The sequence below is a fragment of the Andrographis paniculata genome, unplaced genomic scaffold (genome assembly GCF_009805555.1).
Source record: "Andrographis paniculata isolate CXL003 unplaced genomic scaffold, ASM980555v1 Contig86END, whole genome shotgun sequence".
NCBI lineage: Eukaryota > Viridiplantae > Streptophyta > Magnoliopsida > Lamiales > Acanthaceae > Andrographis > Andrographis paniculata.
In genome coordinates, this window is record NW_026137624.1 from 4470158 (window position 1) to 4489480 (window position 19323).

Consider the following 19323-nt stretch of genomic DNA (forward strand, 5'->3'; position numbering starts at 1 on the left):
ATGAATGTTTTTTTTTTCTTTCTTTTAACAGTAGGTATGTCAAATCGTATTAAAAATATAAAAAAATTAATATTTTATATTAAATTATTAATTTTTTTTAAAAAAGTATAATATATATTATATTACATTTTTAATAATATTTTTATAAGAAATCTTATTATTTAAAAATAGATTGGGTGAGGAAATTTTTACATGCTAACAATGGTGGAATCAGTTTCTAAATTCAAAAGAATATAAGGTCCAAACTTTTAACGATTTGTTTTATCTTTTTCGATTTTTTTTATAAAAAAATAAAAATAATAATAATAAATCTTAAAATATTGAGCATAAATTAGCATAATTATATTTAAAAAATAAAAATAAAAATTTAATTCATTCTTTAAAAAAAAATAATTGGGGCTGGAGTTGTTGTGGCCGGCCCCAAGCCTCTCCATGTAAATCTACAACTTAGGACATATTAAATTTTTTAAGGTTAATTGTATGAATATCTTTGTTGAGTTGAAATTAATCGTAATATATGTTGTTTAATTTTATTTTATATAATTTATGAGCTATTGTCATGTTTTTGTTAATTTATATTATATCAATATAAATTTATTTATTTATATTTATACCATTTCAAAGGCTGACTAATGATATTTATTCAGCATATCAATGTGTTAATATTAATTAATATTAATATAAGACAACACACATCGTTGGATTGGTTGACTTGTGTCTGAAACCAAAAATAAAAATATGTTAAATATTTTTGTTACTTTTTTGTTCAACAAAATCAAGTGTGATTTCTTCGGATAATAAAATCAAAACAATGGGTTATTTGTGTATATAAATTATTTAATTTATTCTTTTTCAAAATAACTATCTCGACATACTTATTTAGATAAAATAAATAAACAAAAGTTAAATTATTACTAATTTTTTTTATCAAAAATACTCTATTTTTTATTAAAATATTAATTAAAATAAAACGGCTCAGCAGCCGGATTAAGAAAGAATCAATAATTTTCATTCCAATTAATTAAGTATTTCTTCACTTTGGTGGTTCGTTTTTTACTGACCACTTTTCGAGTCTATCTTCTCTATTGTCCGCCCCTCTACTGGCCTACCCTATAAAAACCCTACCCCCATTTTCCATTTCTCCCTCAGCTCAATTCTCTCTCAATCCGCCATAGCCATGGAGGAAACCGCCGCCGCCGGCGAAGTTTACTACGCATTCCTCAATTCCGCGCCGGAAAATGACAGAGGAGACTGCGACGACGGAGACGAAGCTCTTTCTCTCTGCGATCTCCCGCTCATCGACCAATCCAGGATGCTAATCGACGGCGAAGAGATTAAATCTACACAACCAGATGAATCTCAAGAGGAATTCGATTTCTGCTCCGTTCCGAAGGAATCAGAAATGTGCGCCGCCGACGAACTCTTCTTCCGCGGCCAGATTCTGCCGCTCCGCCACTCGGTAAGCTCTGTATGCGAATTATCGATCTTCAATCGCTCAATTTCTCGTTCGAGATCTGTAGACTGTCTAGATTCCGCCGGAGGATTAATTTCTAGCAGAAGCAGCAGTATCAGCAGCCGTCGCTCCTCAAGCAGCAGCAGCGGTAGCGGAAGCTCCGCCGCCGCCGATGATAAGCACCGGAAACCTCCTCTAAACCTCTTCCATTCACATCCAAGTCCGTCGCCAAAACTACCACCAATTTTCCGAACCACCGCCGCCACCACCACCACCACCAAATCCTCCGCCTGGAGCATTTTCCGGCGCGGATTGATCGCAACTCCTCCGAAAATCTCACTTCACAACGCCAAATCTCGCACAACCAACAAAACCTCCGGCAACCGCTGCGGCGGCGGAAGCGATAAGAAGAAACAGAGGAGCAATTTCCTAAGCGGTTGCGACTGTTTGTTGGATGCAGTTGATACAGTTCCTTCTAAAGTCGTGGTTATGAAAAGAAGCGCGAACGACGAGCAACACGAGATCCGTACAATGACGGAGAAGACGACGAAAAAGCGCGTTTCTGAAAATCGCACTTCAGAATGGCTAAAGTTGCTAACTGTAGAAAGCTCACCGGACGTAACTGCACCGAACGGAACCGTAGACGCAAAAGGAGAAGAAAGGATTTAACTGTACGTTCTTTATATATATATGCCCTTTTTGTTATGTGGTTGTTATTTTAGTGTAATTATCAATTAGGTAAAGTTTTAATTGTCGAATCAATTCGAATTTATGCATGCGACAAAATTAGTGATTCGGAAATCTTTATGTGAATCTTGTTAATAATATTGGCAAATCCAATTTTGTACACATTTATCATTATAAATAAATACTATAGCGTTACTTTTGTCACAGTTTTCATGCTTTGTTGAATTTTAATTTTTTAAAAAGAGCATCGAAATTGAAATTATGTGCTATCAAGATAATTTATCGAATTAGAAAGTAATCATTTCATTAAATATCATACTCCTTTTGTCCAAGTAGAAAGTATATATTTACTCTATTCGTCCCAATACAATAGTCTTATTTACCATTTTTGTTCGTCTCAATACAATAGTCTTATTTTTATAAATAACCATAAAATTATCCCTACTTTTTCATTTTTATTACATAATTATCACTACTTTTTCATTTTTATTACACAATTACCACTACTTTTTACGCTAATACATTCACAAGGGCATTCCTTAAATTTCGTGTTCAACTTAATTATTTTAATTATAGTGGATAAGTGTAATGACATCTTCGCTATTACTTTTTTATATAAAAGTAATGATGTGGTGTAAAATAAAGGTATTTGTGGAAAAAAAAAAGGGGGGGGGTTATTTTAGTAAAATAATTATTTTGTAATTGAACGTAGCAAAATAAGAATATGTATATTTTCTAGTTGGACAGATGAAGCATTTTTTTTTCTTCATAAATACCCTTATTTTATCGTTACATTATTACTTTTATATAAAAATATATATATATTATTTTTAACTATTTATTACAATTAAAATAAAATTTTGCATCAAAAATAAATATATAGAATATTACTCTCTATGATCTAGTGAAGATAAGTACAAAAATACAAAATATCGTTCGTCCAATTTATTACCACCAGAAAAAATATCATAAATAAAAATGAAGACAAATAAATAAAAGTTGCGGATACGTACTTTAATTTGATTTGGTGTTATATTTTGAATAAAAATAAAAATAAATATTTAACATTCTCTATTTATCTTTCATTGTTACTTATTGGATAAATTGATGAGTAGTAGTACTGTTTTTTAAATTGGAGTAATATAATGTGATATAAATAAGGAGTAATAAATAGATTTTATTTTGTTGAATTCAAATACATTCAAAATCCTGTAAAAAATATGTATTGCCCAATTGAAATTCAAATTATAAAATTCAAATCGTATGAAAAATTCAAAATTATATGACAACTAAAAAAATCAAATTTTTTTATTTAATAAATCTATTAATAAACAAATAAGGTACGTTACATCAAGATACAAACACAAGACAAGATTATCTATATTTAAATACTTAGAAAAAATTATTTTTGGTAATTTGTAAATCAAAATAATCAATTTTGATCTTATTAAACAATTGTTATAAATTTAATCTTATTCAAAATAGAATTAATTAATATTAATTAATTTTGATCCCATAACACGGTATAAAATGATTTAAAATTGTAGCATACAAATAGCAGTTCGCAGAAGGAGAATCAAATTGAACAATCATCTATCCGTAAAGGATATAATAGTCCCCCCTAGGAGACTGGGGACGTCAATTTGTAATTTTTGGGTCGTATTGGTTCAGGCTGAGCCATGGGATAATACAAAAATTGTCAATTGGAATTCGACTCGAACTAAAAATTTGATCTGAAATCCTAGATTCGAACACAATATGAATTCTTTCATGTCGAATATATGTTGACTTGAATTAGTTTCAGGTCACCCGAACAAACCCGAGACGGAACAGACCCGAAAATTAAAAAAAAAGAATTAAATTAGCCTAAAAAGGATTATTTTTATTTTAGTTTTTATATTAAATTAAAATAATAATAATAAATAATTTCAGGTCAACTCGAAAGCCGAAATCCGACGTGATTTTTATATCTCGGGTTATCAGGTCAACCCGAAACTTGACTCGAACACGACATAAATTTTTTTGTTTCAGATTCTGGTCGACCCGATTATTTGCAAATCCGAACCTGAAAAATTTCAGATAATAAGGGTTTGATTTTTCGGTCGGGTTTAATATAGCAGAGAATGGTAAGATAGGAAAGGGTTAGAAGACTAGCGCATTTAACCATTCATCTGTTACGGATAATTAAGAACCCGCATCCCACAATTTTTATCACCATTGCAACCTTAAAAAATGTCTTTGTAGTAGGGTACTTTAAACCTTAATATCCTCAATATAGGATCTAGGGTAACCATACTTAGGGGGGGATCCAACCAACAAGCTAATGAACAAACCAAAAACTCAAGAACTCACAAAAAATCTCCTGTATTAAGAAATTTTCTATATTTAATATTTTTTCCGTCCCAACACAATAATCTTGTTTACCATTTTTGTCCCTATCAAAACAATAATCTCATTTGCATAAATAATCATATCACCGTAAAATTATCCCTACCTTTTTATTATTATTATACAATTGCCACTACTTTTTACATTAATATATTCACAAGGGCAAAAAAGTCATTTATCATTACTTTTTACCAACTATCAAAATATAATCAATATTCCTTAAATCTCGTGTCCAACACACAATAAGACTATATTTTTGGGACATAAGGAGTTTTCTTTTCCTCTCTGAAAAGTGTGTTTTCACCATATTTAAATTATTATTTTTTATTTTTTATATACTTGTATTATTGTAACTGATGAATTACATATATTTTGTTACATAAATTTTATTTTAATCTAAAATTACAGTACTAACTCTATAAAAGTTCTAATTTTACTTTTATAAAAGATATTCAAATTATATTAAAATATTATGTATCTTAATATCCATGCCCTTTGTATTAGGTTTATGTTATTTTAGATTAGTTCGAGATTATGTATCTATTTTGTCTATATTACACTTGTAAATAAGTCTCTAATTTTATTATTAATAATATATAATTATGAAATTTTGTCAAATATAACATGTATTACAACCAGGGCGTAACTATGTGAGGGCAAGGGGGCTCCCTCCTCCCCTACCCCACCCCTTGATTATTCTCACTTTTTATTTTTTATTATAATTTATATAATTTTTAAATAATATATAGTAAAAATATATATATAAAAAAAATTATACTAAATTTTTTTTTTATGATCTAATATCATGAATTTTTTAGTACGTTAATAATATATAATTTGATATTTTTAATATATACTAAAATAATTTCGGCATTTTAGTATTCGACATATCGATATATATAAATAATTTAATATATTGATATCAAAATTATTATTTTAAATTTTAGTATTTTGGTGTAAAATGGTATATATCGAGATACTGTATCAAAATTTTAGTATGGTATCAATAAATATATTTATCATACTGATTTTTCGGTATATTGAATTTTTGAAAAAAAAAAAAATAACCCCTCTTCATTCGGGTTTTGGTTCCACCACTGATTACAACCATTGTTTTCCTGATACACTCAACCAGAAATATACCCGAAAGGCGTCCTCAATTTGAGATTCTCGTTGCTATGAAATTTGTTTTATTTTTTAATAAAGTCTTATGTTTTTCCTTCGATTGTTTGCATGATTCCGAAATCGTTTTTTTCTAACTCCAGTGAGAGTTATAATTTCGACTCTAACAACATTTAGGACTCTACTCAGACGCTAACGGCATTAAGAGCCCTATCTCCGACTTGAACTCTATTGTGAGCTCTGCTTCCGGCTCTGATCTAATAAAAAAAATTGGCTACATCATCTTCGATTAGTGTTGAAACTTTTAAGTTAGTTTTTATAATACCACTTTAAACTTGAGAGAGATGTTGAAATATATTTTTTATATTTATATGGTGTGTATTACACTTATAAATAGGTCATAATTTTATTAATAATAATATACAATTCGAAAATTCTATCAAAATGTAATATCTCGAAAAAGAAAGGCAAACTTATAGCCTTGGCTCATAAAGAATCCATTCATTGAAGAAACTCTCACACGAAAGAATAAACTAAACGGAAACAATTTTCGACCAAAAAAATAAAAAAATCTTGGATCAATGAAAAGAATTTCACACACGCGATGCTACTCTTTGCTACACTCAACACTTAAAATAATATGTAGGGATATATCATATATGTATATATTGGAGATTGCGACTTACATGAATGGACCGATGGGTCATACTATAGAACGAGCCAATAAAATGTCATTTTTTATTTATCCTTCGTCTGATTTTATCGTATTTTATCCCTCACTCACAAATATATGTTAGTCCAAAATAATATCACATATAAACACGCAATCACATACAGGCTTCTATAGTATTGAATATTGTCGTCTCACATTGAAAATTTGTGGAAACTCCTATTTTGATATAAGAGTGAAGGATTATTTCATTTAATATCAATTGGTTTTAAATTTAAATTTTGAATCTCCTTCTTAATATAGTATTAGAGTCATTGTGTCCGTATTAGGTGATGGAGATGAAACCGCTTTAATATTCATGGATAAGTTTGATCGAGTTCGTGCATTAAAGGTGAAGATTTAAGTATTGTTGGACTTTTACTCAATTATATTTATTTAGTTTCATGTGGGCTTGCAAATAAGTTGGGCTATAAGCCTTTTTAGAACTATTTAAACCTAGTTTTTGGTACTGGAAGACAGTTTTTGGGATTAATAATATTTTGAGATTTTTCCTTGAATTCTCACCTAGTATACGTAGTATCACAGGGAACTCTGTTATCTCCATCTCAGTGTTATTGTTATTGCGTTTCCGCTATGTCATTAGGTATTGATCTTGTTTATGATTTCGAGATAATATCATCTCGAGGGAAAGTGTCGAATATTGTTCTCCCAAAAAATTAATAAATTGAATACATTCACAAAACAATAATACAAATTCAACTCAAGAAATCAATCACATATATCGACAAACTAAATTCACAAGCATAAAACATGTTTAAACATAGGTTCAACACATATATTTATAGTAATTACAAGGTGTATTCCAAAATATTATAACACAAAATTAAAACAGTACAAAATTATAATTATACCAAAATTTAAATTATGAAAATTGTAACTATACAAAAATAATGACAACTTATAATCGAATGTTTATTGTATAGATGACCTTATATTGAATAAAAATAAATATTACGAAATTATAATATAAATTTCTGTCAATAAAAAAATAAAATAAAATAGATATTGTTAACAACTTCTTCAATTTTATCTCATAAAATAGGTGAAATTTATTATATATTACTTAAAATTGCATTCCTACTGTACCTATTAATATTGCATAAATATACACGTTGTGAATTTTTAATATAGTTGTCTATTCATAAGAAATATTAATATATATGATGTTGATAATTTTTTTAATATTATCTATAAAAAAAAAAAAAAAAAAAAAAGAAGAAGAAGAAAAAAGTGATGTTTATCTTCAAAAGTCATCTGCATAATAGGTATATGATTCTTAATTATTGCTATTTTTTAATGGAGAGAGTATTTAATCGATGCAAATGCTAACACACACACAAAAATTATACAATATATAATATATCGGATTTTAATAAAAATATGTGATATAATTTACTTACTTAAATTTATTAACTTATCTAATCCTTGTATGGTTGGTATTGGAGTCTTTAGATAGATATGGATCAAAGTTCAAACCATGCAAGATATTTTTTTTTTTTTTTTAATGACGTAAAAATCCGTAGTCACTACCCGAAAATGCAACCTCATACAAAATCTTATTTGAATCATCAGTATAACGTTTTTCTATGAAATATATATATATATATTATTTACATAGTAAAATTTTTTTCCCTAAACAATTAACTTTGCAAACGATAATAGAACTCATAAGAATGATCATACATGATTTTTAACAAACTATACAATATTCATAAAGTCATGCAAATATCATTGAGTCAATGAAAAGTTCTGCTCGTTTGCATTCATTAAAATAATTTGGCTCTATTTACACACTTAAAATATAAATAAATAAAAAAATCATTTCAAATGTTTATGCTATTTCGTAAAACATCGTATCAAAAATTCATAAACTTTTAAAACTCATGTATGAACGAAAGTATTATATTTTAACAGTGAAGTTGAAAATTAAGGATTTATTCATCAAAGTAATTTATTTCAATATAATCCTTCTTTTGTCCCAAACATTCTGTAACATTTCCTTTTTTGTTTGTTTCAAACTCATTGCAATATTTCCAAATTTAGAAATAATTAATAATATTTATATATACTTCATTTTATCCCACCACATCACTCAAATAAAAAAATTAATAAATAATCATTTCTCTCTCCAATTACATTACTTAATATTCAAATTATCTCAAATTACCATATTTAATACTCCTCATCTAAATTCTCGTACCAAATCCAAATGTCGCACAGTGCTTGGGACGGAGAGAATAATATTTATGTTCTATTCTCCACAAAAAATCAACTATTCAACCCAAATTATTATTTTTTATATTCCTATTTCACATTCCTCAAACCAAGAAAAAGATCTCAAACTAAAGAACTGAACAAAGAAAATTTCAAAAAAGAGAAAATCAAAATATATTGCGGAATTGAAGTGACGCGCACCATTTCCACGTTCAATAATAACAATAATAATAAATCGGTAAGGAATAGCCTAGTGGTATGGGAATAAACTTTAAATTCCGATGCATTCGAGTCTTGTCTACCACACATAGTTTGTCTAGTATGACTTGCCTTATTGGACTTAGTTTGCAGGCTACTAAGTTCGGCCGAGGGTTTACCAAAAGCGCACCCGAAGGATAACGACTGCGAATTCCCACGTTGTGACTTGTTTTGCTAAATCTAGTTTTAAGCTATTAAATTTGATTGAAAGTTTAAATAATAATAACAATAACAACAATACATGGGTCCGAAACCCCACGGCTTTAAGATTTACCCAGAGCAGGCTCTTCCTACGTTGTGACTTGTTTTGCTAAATCTAGTTTTAAGCTATTAAATTTGATTGAAAGTTTAAATAATAATAACAATAACAACAATACATGGGTCCGAAACCCCACGGCTTTAAGATTTACCCAGAGCAGGCTCTTCCTACGTTGTGACTTGTTTTGCTAAATCTAGTTTTAAGCTATTAAATTTGATTGAAAGTTTAAATAATAATAACAATAACAACAATACATGGGTCCGAAACCCCACGGCTTTAAGATTTACCCAGAGCAGGCTCTTCCCACGTTGTGACTTGTTTTGCTAAATCTAGTTTTAAGCTATTAAATTTGATTGAAAGTTTAAATAATAATAACAATAACAACAATACATGGGTCCGAAACCCCACGGCTTTAAGATTTACCCAGAGCAGGCTCTTCCTACGTCATAAAAATAAAATAAAATAAAATAACAGGGTGACCAAATAGCGTGAGGGGGTGAACCATCATCACAATTCTACAAGTTAAAAAATTACAAAGATGACTTTGAATCCTCCTGTATAACATCTGTGCTCAAGTGCACAACTAAGAGAAACTAGAATGGTGCTGTTATTCAAAAGCTTAGGAGTTCTATTATAGCATGCCCTTTCCTAAGTCGAACACGAAAATGAAAATCATAAATCCACAAGCGACCCAAATCTGCAAGCAACTATCTATATAAACCGGTACTAATTCAATCCTTTACAAGTACACATTTTGATCCTTTGTTGCAACATCACAAACAGTCAGCATGATCGAGCACACAACATTATATATTGCATCTGTTCATCTACGAGTAAATTTAGACCAGAAATAGACGACAAAAAACAGTACGAGTGCAAAAAGAATGACCTGCATGACATGGTTTGACCCTTCTTTAATGATACTCTTGTTTAGTCTCCTCATGTTGTTCTTCACCCCTGCTTGAGCTTTAATCAACGTCATTTGCTGTTACATGTAAAAGACCCGTGTCGTGTCAAATCATGTATATAAAATTTAAACCCTGGCGTGCACAAGGCATGAGTTCCATGGGATGAAAATGACAAAATTACTTGTGGTTCTTCACGTTTTAGGACAATTAAGTTATTCGCCAGCTTATGATTAGCAGGAGAATTGAATCACCACAAGACTGAAATGTACGAAACTTTATATAAAGAGATTGCCTCAGTGTAAAGTAGGGCTAAACGAGTCTGGATTATTTCGGCTAAAATGAAAAAGAGTCTGCACTCGACTGCAAAATCTAACAGAATTATTTACATGCTGTAGTGGCAAATATCTCACAAAAGACAGACATTGTGTCTCAAATCAGAAGCTAATTTCTCAAAATCATATGCATTAATAGATTTTCTGGGGGAAATGGTTGAGTAGACAGTTCAAATACTCAAGATAACAGTCAATTGATTTTCGTACCAGATCGTTGAGGAAATTATTTTGGAACTTTGCTTCTGTCTCAATTTCTTGAGCTACCTGCAGAATTCCATGAGAATTCAAAGTCAAAAGTAGAAATGCTGTACAAATTATAGCACGAGGAGACTCTTTCCGACAATCTACAAATTCAAATCCCCTGCTATATTCGGTTTATATTAGTATATCATTTTGATCCATAAAAATACAAAAACTAAAAGTAACCATCAAACACCGACACTCTAAAGCAAAAATGTCAGTTTGTTGCTATACAAGCATTAAATTTCAGAATTTTATGCAGTTGCAATCAAATTATCAAATATACAAGCCCACGTGTTATACTCCACAATATAGTATATGTTGTAACATTAAGATTCGCAATATCATATACATATGTATGAAAACAAGCCAACTAAAAAGAAAGATGCTATTCATTATTGCTGTCCCAAAGCATGTGCATTCTGCCTCAACAACTGTAGCCCAAAGTCAGCCAATGTTTGTTTTACCAAAAAAAGAACTTCAATAAAAGGCAATGCAATGAATTTGTGAATGTGTATAGGAGCATGCATGCCATAATAAAATAACTTAAATGACATAAATAATTACTATTATACTCAACCAAGGTAATTTACATTTTACAGAAGCAACCACGGCGGCAATCTGGAAAAGACAAACACCAAGGATTGGGGGTGGGGGCTTAAATTTATCTCAGATCCGGCTTTTAAGAATTATCAGATGATTAAATAAAAGTCAAGGTATTGATGTTCACAAGGAAAAATCATATTTGAATTTCATGGGTATAAAATAGCATGATGATAAAACCCACCGCTGAGTTTCTGAAAAGTCAAGAACAGCCATAGAAAAAGAACTTAATGGTCCCAAATCATTATTTTGAATAATTTTATAACTGACATCAGGCAGAAATCCCGGCAGCTTCTGCGAAGAGTTCACCAAGTACCGGAGCCTCAGTTTCAACTAAAATTTAGTATTTTCATATGAACATATTATTGACTTGTTAATCATAATAAAAGTGAAGTAGTTAAACACAAATTGAGATGTTAGGAGGCGGATGGATAGTTGGGCCAATCTATTCACTAAAGAATATGCAAGATCTATGACTAAATAATTCTATAAGTCTACAGCTAAGATATCCACAGGAAATGTCAAATACACAATAGAAAAATGCATAATATGGCAGAAAGAAAATGCAGCAAATGTTATTTCTTATTAAAACACACACACTAGACAGTGAGTTCATAAAACAATACTAGAAAATATTCATATGACATGAGCAAAAACTATTAACAAATTCTGTAAGCATAAAAATTCAGAAAGCCTAATAGAAAGAAACAATTTTCAATTATCCACTAGTTGTATCAAACTTTTAACCAATAATAAGCTTGCACAAATTTAACGGATCATGAACTTCTTCAGATCATAATGCTTTTGTATTAAGCAAACTACTGCAGCATGTTTCTTAGAATTATGGCTCAAAGATAGAAGTGGTCATGCAAAATAATCACACACAACAGCAAAATTCATAGAAGATTGTTTAGCCTGGCCTAAGCTACTAACCCAGAAATTAGAAAATTATCAGAATGAGTGACTAACTACACACAATCATTCCTTAATTACCAGTACATTTATTCATCATTATGTTAACAGAATTTTCCAACACAAAGGGTCCCCCACTAAAATCAGCTAAAACGTTTAATTCTCATGCAAAAGGTTAAAAACACAAAATGAATTTTATTTGCCGACAAAGTTTTAGCAAGAACTTTGATGAAAAAAGATTGAAATGTCCCCTTCTTCAAGCAATTAAAACATTTAGAGATTCGATTTAGTCCCCCCAATAAAGCATCAGGCTATTTCCAAATCCTCCAAGACTCATATCAGACTTGACCTATGCAACAAAATTCAAAGGATACACACACCCAAAGAGCAGAAGATTATACTATTCATAGAATTATAATTACACTGAAGATATTCTTGGATCAACCTTTCCATGGAAAACCAGAAACAATTATAAAAATAAAACCAAACAAACAGATAAACCCTTACATCTCGAAGTTTTCGAACTTGGCTCCGCAGTCCAGAGACCTCATCTTCGAAGTCAGTGTGCATCGGATCGATTCGTAACTGAATTTCATCGGAACTGCCACCGTATGCCGCTGGTCTCGTGCTTAACCCATCCCTGTTTCAATCACGAAGTACCAATGAGATGCACCGCTAAAATTATCCATTACAGCTAAAACATTAATAAAAGATAATTACATGGTATATCACTGAAATACCTTGATCTGAAAGGGGCGGCCATTGCAGAAGAGGCTGGAATTTCTATCTGCTGAAGAGCTAGAATCATGTATTGAGCGTGGTGTTTTTTTAAGGAAAATTGTAAAAGATCGGGTAAAAAACTGAAGTAAGAAAACCCTGTATCGCAATCAATATAAAATTAAACTGACATTCAACAACGAGATTTTACTTAGAACTTGCTCTACAAACCAATTATCAAGTCAACAATCGAGACTGAACTATAACGCTCATCAATTTTTAAACCCTAATACAATTTCGCGAAAAGCTACGTCGAATTCCTCAAATCAGAACAAAAACCGTCAGTCCATAACAATTAGCCAGAGATAAGATAAAATCCTCAATCAAATCCCCCCAAAAAATATAAAACTAAAACAATAAATTAAAACGAAATTAGAAGCAGAAATCCTATCAAAACAAGATCTATTGAGGAAAGTGACAATCCAGGGCTTGCGTTGGCCTTCACCTGTTTCCGACGGTATATGCGTGTTTCCGTCCGAATCGAGCTTCAATCTGGTCAATCGGCCAATGAGGACGAAGGCAAAGCTGGAGGTCGAGGAAAATGAAGAAGATGTCGGCCGACGAGGACGATGGACGAAGACGAAGTCGACAGGCGGGAGTTGGATTAGATTAGGATCTTATTTTATGATATAATTTTAAGTTAAACGGGCTTTTCAAGTGACCATCATTTTAGAAGTTTAATAAGGGTGTGTTTGTCGGGGGAATAAGATTTAAATCACTATTCAAGCTTATTTTTCTCTCCCTAAAAACATCAAATCAAGACAGTTATTTTTTATTTTTATATTAAATTAAAAATTAATTTTATATTAAAAATATTACATCAATATTTATTTATATCATATTATATAACTATTCAAATTCAAAATTTTTACTGTTCAAATTTCAATTCAAAATCCAAACCCCAAACACACACCCTAAGTAAATTTTTTTAATTCTTTTATTTTTTGTTAAAATAATCTTTTGGTGCCACCTCGTCGGATCATCCCGTTGATGACATGGCGTTAATACGGCTGACGTGGTGATATATGGAATTAAAATAATAGTTCATCAATATATTATATAAAGAAGATTTTAAAAGAAAAAATTTCACTAAATAGCGTGACATCTATACAGTGATGATATGTCATCTATATGGTGTTGATATGCCAGTCATGTCAGCGTCTTGTCTGTAACGGTGGGCCAGCGTTGCGAATTGACGCCAAATGATCATTTTAACGAAAAAAAATTACATTTTAGGCAACTTCTACCTAAAGTCCTAAAATAATAAACGATTACGATACGAGACAAAAAAACAGTATAGTAAAAATTGACTAAATTTAGACTTTATTTAAAAAAAAAGATATTTTTACAATTTTTAATAAGTATTTTATTGAAATAATGTTATATTAAATATTAATTGTTATTATTTTTAAATATATTTAAAATTCTAAAAATTATTTAAACAAAAATTTATTTCATTGAAAATTAAAATGTGTTGAATTGTGAGAGTTTGGTTTTGAGTTTTGATTTTGAATTGAAATCGTGATTTGATGTGATATTTTGAATGTAAAATTAAATTTTTGTGTAATAAAATAAATAAAAATTGGATGTTTGATTTGATGTTTTTGAAAAAAAAATGAATAGTAAAATTAAATGTAAAATCTTACAAATATACAGGGGAATTCATATAATAAAATTGACAGTCTTAAAGCATTTCCAACTCACTCGGTAAAAATAGTAAAATTGTTATTTTTGCATGGTCGTGTTCTCTTTGTTCAGCATGCAATTTTGAAATTATCACATTATACAATTATTCAAATACAAAATTTTTATTATTAAATTTCAAATTAAAACTCAAACTCTCAAACAAACATACCCCAATGAATCACACATTACTAAATCTTTTTACTATTCTAATATATTTTCTTTGTCTTGCTTTTCACATCTTAATAACTCTTTTTTTAATCTATAATGTATGTGGTCACCACCTAATTACTACTTCATACTTGTACTTATATTTACCAAAATTACATCATACATTTTATTTTTTACCCCAGTAAACATAAGGGTTGTGTTTGTTCAGTGAAATGATTGGAAAGAATTATTTTATGTAAAATATAAAAATTGTGTAAAAAATATAAAAATAATAAATATGTATAGTATATTAATTTTTTTGAAAAATCTTGTATGAGAAAAAGATAAAAAAGAACACACCCTTCTTGATTTATTACAAAAAAACCAAATAAAACATTTTAGATGGAAAAGTTATTTTTTATGTTTATATGTGACCCTTATCATTTTAAGATCACAACTAAAAAATTTATGTGATTAATCTTACAATTAAAAAAAGGTTGGCAAAAAGGATTCTTATGCACTATTCGAATATTCGAATATCGTATGGATGACAAATGAAAAATAATTTACATTTTTTTAATTATAAAACTAATTCAATACAAAGTCTAATTATGATCGTAAAATGATCTTTATGTCCACTTGTCATCTATGTAATTTTCGGAATGTCACGATGGTAGCACACTAGCAACTCTGTCACTGGATAATTATTTCTGTCAAATTTATTTAGTTGTATAATTAATCCAATATAAAATATAGATATGATCCTAAAATAATAATGAACTAATTTATATGTGACGGCTGAATCTGTGCAATTTTCATTATTTGCACGAATTAAGCAACAAATTAAACAAAGTGCAACTTATAGAATATCGAATAATAATAATAATAATAATTTATGCACTCTTTTCTCTCTCTCTCTACATTTGTTCCAGTCAAGTTCTTCTCACGAATTGCACAACACAATTCAGTTTCATTAGCAGATTTTAAGAAAAATTTCATTATTGCTACAGTGCATTGAGCACGAAAAAAGAGACTTTGATATCGCAACAAATAGCGAGCAAAAACAACCAAAGTAGAAACCAAATATGCGCTATTAGCAAGTTTGTTGCACCAAAATTTGCACGAATTAAGCAACAAATTGAACAAAATGCAACTTATAAAATATCGATAATTTTATGTATATCTTATATATAAGAATTTGTCTCGATTACAAGAATCAAAGCATAACGATAATAAGTGGCATTAGAAACCTCAAGATAAAAGTTTTGTCGAAAATTTTTTAAGCCTAGATTATGTATGCTTCATTGCCCTCTTTTCTATTATTCATTTACTCATTCTTCTATAATAATTATACATCACATACTATAATTTTCAATGTATAACAGCAGTAACTGACATTAAAATAATTTCAGAAAAAAATAACTCAACATCGAATACAATATGTGTAACTTTAACAGTTTTCACAGACATTTCTGAACTCGTAATGTGCCATCAAATGTAGCTTCAACAACAATAATTTTATTTTCCGATAAAAAAAAATAGTAATTTCATTATAAGGAAAATTCAAATAAAAGAGAAAAATTGAATATGAAAAAAAGATTTGCTTGGGGATGAAAACATAGTGTTCTTTCCATTCAATTATACTCCCTCCTCCCCATAACAAAGTATTCATTTTTTCATTTTAGTCCGTCTCATAACAAAGTATCCATTTCCTTTTTAGTAACGATACTATCTACTTAACATTACAAATACCCTTACAACTTACAATATATTACACAAATGTCATTACCTTTATATCACACATACTAATAAGGTTATTTTAGTTATTTTTACTTTATTCCTACTATATCCCAATATAATACTAATATTTCTAAAACTCCGTGCAAAAAACAAACGAATACTTAGTTATGAGACCGATGAAGTAATATAAATTTATAATCAAATCATACTACTGTTAATTTTATCAATTAAATTTAATACATATTTATATTATTATATTATTATCTATCAAATCAATATATATCAAAACTCTCAAAACTCAAATCAAACCTAAACACAAAAGAAACAAATAAACTCAAATTTATTCTAAAATTCAAATAAAAACCAAATTCTAACTCAAATTTCTCCAAACCGACCTAAAGAAACACACCCATAAAAATAAACTTATGTCATATACTCCCTCCGTCCTATAAATAAATATTCATTTGCTTTTTATACGTAGTTTTAGAAATATTAGTATTATATTGGGATATAGTAGGAATAAAGTAAAAATTACTAAAATAACTTTACTAGTACGTGTGATATAAATATAATGACATTTGTGTAATATATTGTAAATTGTAAGGGTATTTGTAATGTTACGTAGATATAGTACAGTTGCTAAAAAAAAGAAATGAATATTTTGTTATGAGACGGACTAAAATAGAAAAATAAATTCTTTATTTTGGGAGGGATGGAGTATATATATATATATATATATAAACTATTAAAATGCCTAAAAGAAAACTCGTAACCGATTGCGAAGGAGCTGACAAAAGCATTCGAAAATATTATTAGTATTATGATCGATGACATAATTGATGAGCCATGATACAAAATAATTTGTCCTTTATTTCATAATGTTTTTTCTTTTTCCTTTTTTTGGTTATATATATAAATATATATATATATATATATTTGTGCATACTTGTAAAACAAGCCTTATATTAGCAAAATCAATTTAAAAAAAAAAGGTTTAACGGCATTAGTGTCGTGTCGAGTCCTTTTCTTTTGTTTAGTAAACTTGTGCCTAAAGCTATCATCTCAACTTTAGAACAAGTTTAATTAATTCGCCGATGGTATTATTCTATCAATTATTTTTATTTTTTATTTTTTATTTTCTAAAATCATAAAATTATGACACCTAATTTTATTTAATATATTACAAAATTTTAATTTTCATTTAAAATATGGCAATAAGTATTTATTTATATTATATCAAATAATATTTTAATTTAATTTCTTAATAGTTTGAAAATTAGAATTCATATTCAAAACATAGTATGTTGTATTTAGGGAGTGTTTAACAATTAGTTGATAATTGTTAGTTGATTTAATTAGTTGTTAGTTGATTCAATTAGTTGTATAAATTCATGGGCAACATATAGTCGAATCAATTGACAGTCAAGCTCAATATGCTTATATGCTTATAAAAAGTACCATTATATGTCATATTTATAATACTCTAACTATTGTGGTGAAGAACGGTAGAAAACAATTGAGGTACATTAAGATCAATGAGTAACGGATGCAACGACAATATTTTTTTATGTAGAGTTATCAAGGGTATGATTCTTAGACTCATCACTCGATTGATGAACCAAAGTATGTATATTATTGTGTTAGAAGATGATAAATCGCCAAAAAAGAAGCAAAACTCAGTAGTGGAACAACAATCGGTAGGGTCACCAACCTAAACAACAGTAGAGTAATCGTTAAATGTCAATAAAAAATGAGCCGAGAAGTGTAATTATAGGGGAGAGTACTAAGGATATGTAACACTAATGAGAAGTCTTTGGAACAACCATGAATTGACACATAATATGAATCGTATGATGAGTGACAATGAAATAAATCAAACTTTCAATAAGTTGGCAATAGAACATAGAAACTTCGAGAAGAGAACCGTCGCGAGAAATGAGCCGAAGATCACAAACATGTGGTGTAGATATTGTTTGACAGTCAGTGAGACCAACTCGGAAGATAAGATGAGATGAATAAAAACATCAGAATTGTTAAAGACTTCAAGTCCCAAAAAATTGCAAAGTGAATCCAAACTTTTCATATCAAGCTACTAACATAGAAACGTATATTGATCAGAAATACCATAAGCATCCACTCCTCTGATGAGTGTATCATCAACATAAGGCAGCATAACAATCCTTAAAGACAACGGATTAAAAAACAATTCAGAATCGTGATCACTCGTAGTAAAATCAAACTTTAACAAGACAAAGCTAAAAACTACATACCAAGCATGGAATATTTATTCAACGCATATAAAGTTCACCCTAAACAACAATCTTACAAGAGGACAAGAAATCTAGAGAAAAAGTCATATAAACTTTCTTAAAAAGAATTACATGCAAAAATATATTTTTGACATTAAAAATAAAAAGACCGATAATTTTAATATGTATTGGATTAAAAGTTAAAATCTTAAGACTTGTAAAAGTATTTCAGGCCTATAGGATCTGTCAGATCTTATTGGGTATAAGATCAGATCCAGGTATAATCAGTTATGTTGGAATATAAAATTGAAATTGAAATTTTTTATTTCAATTATAAGAATATATATATTTATAATAACTTACAAATCTATTAAATAAGAAAATTACCATAAATATAATATATATTCCAAATATATCTTAACACATCTCCTCAAAATCAAGTTAAAATCGAACCAATTTGAGTTTGTTTGAAAATAGACTAAAAATGATGTAGTCGGAATCATCTATTGAATCAAAATCGAAAGCAGGACTCTCAATGACGTTATAGTTGAAAATAAGACTATCAACCTTGTTAGAGTCGGAAATAAAGTTCTCAATGTTGTTGGAATCAGAAACATA

General features: G+C 29.1%; 2 protein-coding genes across 6 annotated transcripts; one reads left to right on the forward strand and one right to left on the reverse strand.

Annotated features, from left to right (window-relative positions):
• The first annotated feature begins 1076 nt into the window (after nt 1-1076).
• On the forward strand, nt 1077-2339 carry LOC127241937 (probable membrane-associated kinase regulator 1). Its single transcript, XM_051261222.1, has one exon. It carries the CDS (start codon nt 1178-1180, stop codon nt 2120-2122), a length of 945 nt encoding a protein of 314 aa, XP_051117179.1. The 5' UTR covers nt 1077-1177; the 3' UTR covers nt 2123-2339.
• Nucleotides 2340-9805: 7466 nt separating this feature from the next.
• Nucleotides 9806-13523, reverse strand: LOC127242350 (bet1-like protein At4g14600). Of its 5 annotated transcripts, none has more exons than XM_051261859.1 (5): nt 13329-13523; nt 12847-12896; nt 12614-12746; nt 10559-10615; nt 9806-10096 (listed from the first exon to the last, which is right to left on the reverse strand). In XM_051261859.1, the coding sequence occupies exons 2-5, from the start codon at nt 12867-12869 to the stop codon at nt 9935-9937; spliced, it is 375 nt and encodes a 124-aa protein (XP_051117816.1). In that variant the 5' UTR covers nt 12870-12896; nt 13329-13523; the 3' UTR covers nt 9806-9934. The 5 variants fall into 5 exon arrangements, with proteins under 5 accessions (XP_051117816.1, XP_051117815.1, XP_051117813.1 ...); XM_051261858.1 differs by having other exon boundaries at nt 12847-12904; XM_051261856.1 differs by having other exon boundaries at nt 12847-12982.
• Between the last annotated feature and the right edge of the window lie 5800 nt (nt 13524-19323).

Coding starts and splice junctions, on each gene's coding strand:
- LOC127241937 (XM_051261222.1), top strand. CDS start 1,178: ATGGAGGAAACCGCCGCCGCCGGCGAAGTTTACTACGCATTCCTCAAT.
- LOC127242350 (XM_051261856.1), bottom strand. CDS start 12,914: ATGATTCTAGCTCTTCAGCAGATAGAAATTCCAGCCTCTTCTGCAATG. Junction 10,616..12,613: donor AAGTTCGAAAACTTCGAGAT/GTAAGGGTTTAT, acceptor GGAATTCTGCAG/GTAGCTCAAGAAATTGAGAC. Junction 10,097..10,558: donor ATAATTTCCTCAACGATCTG/GTACGAAAATCA, acceptor TACATGTAACAG/CAAATGACGTTGATTAAAGC.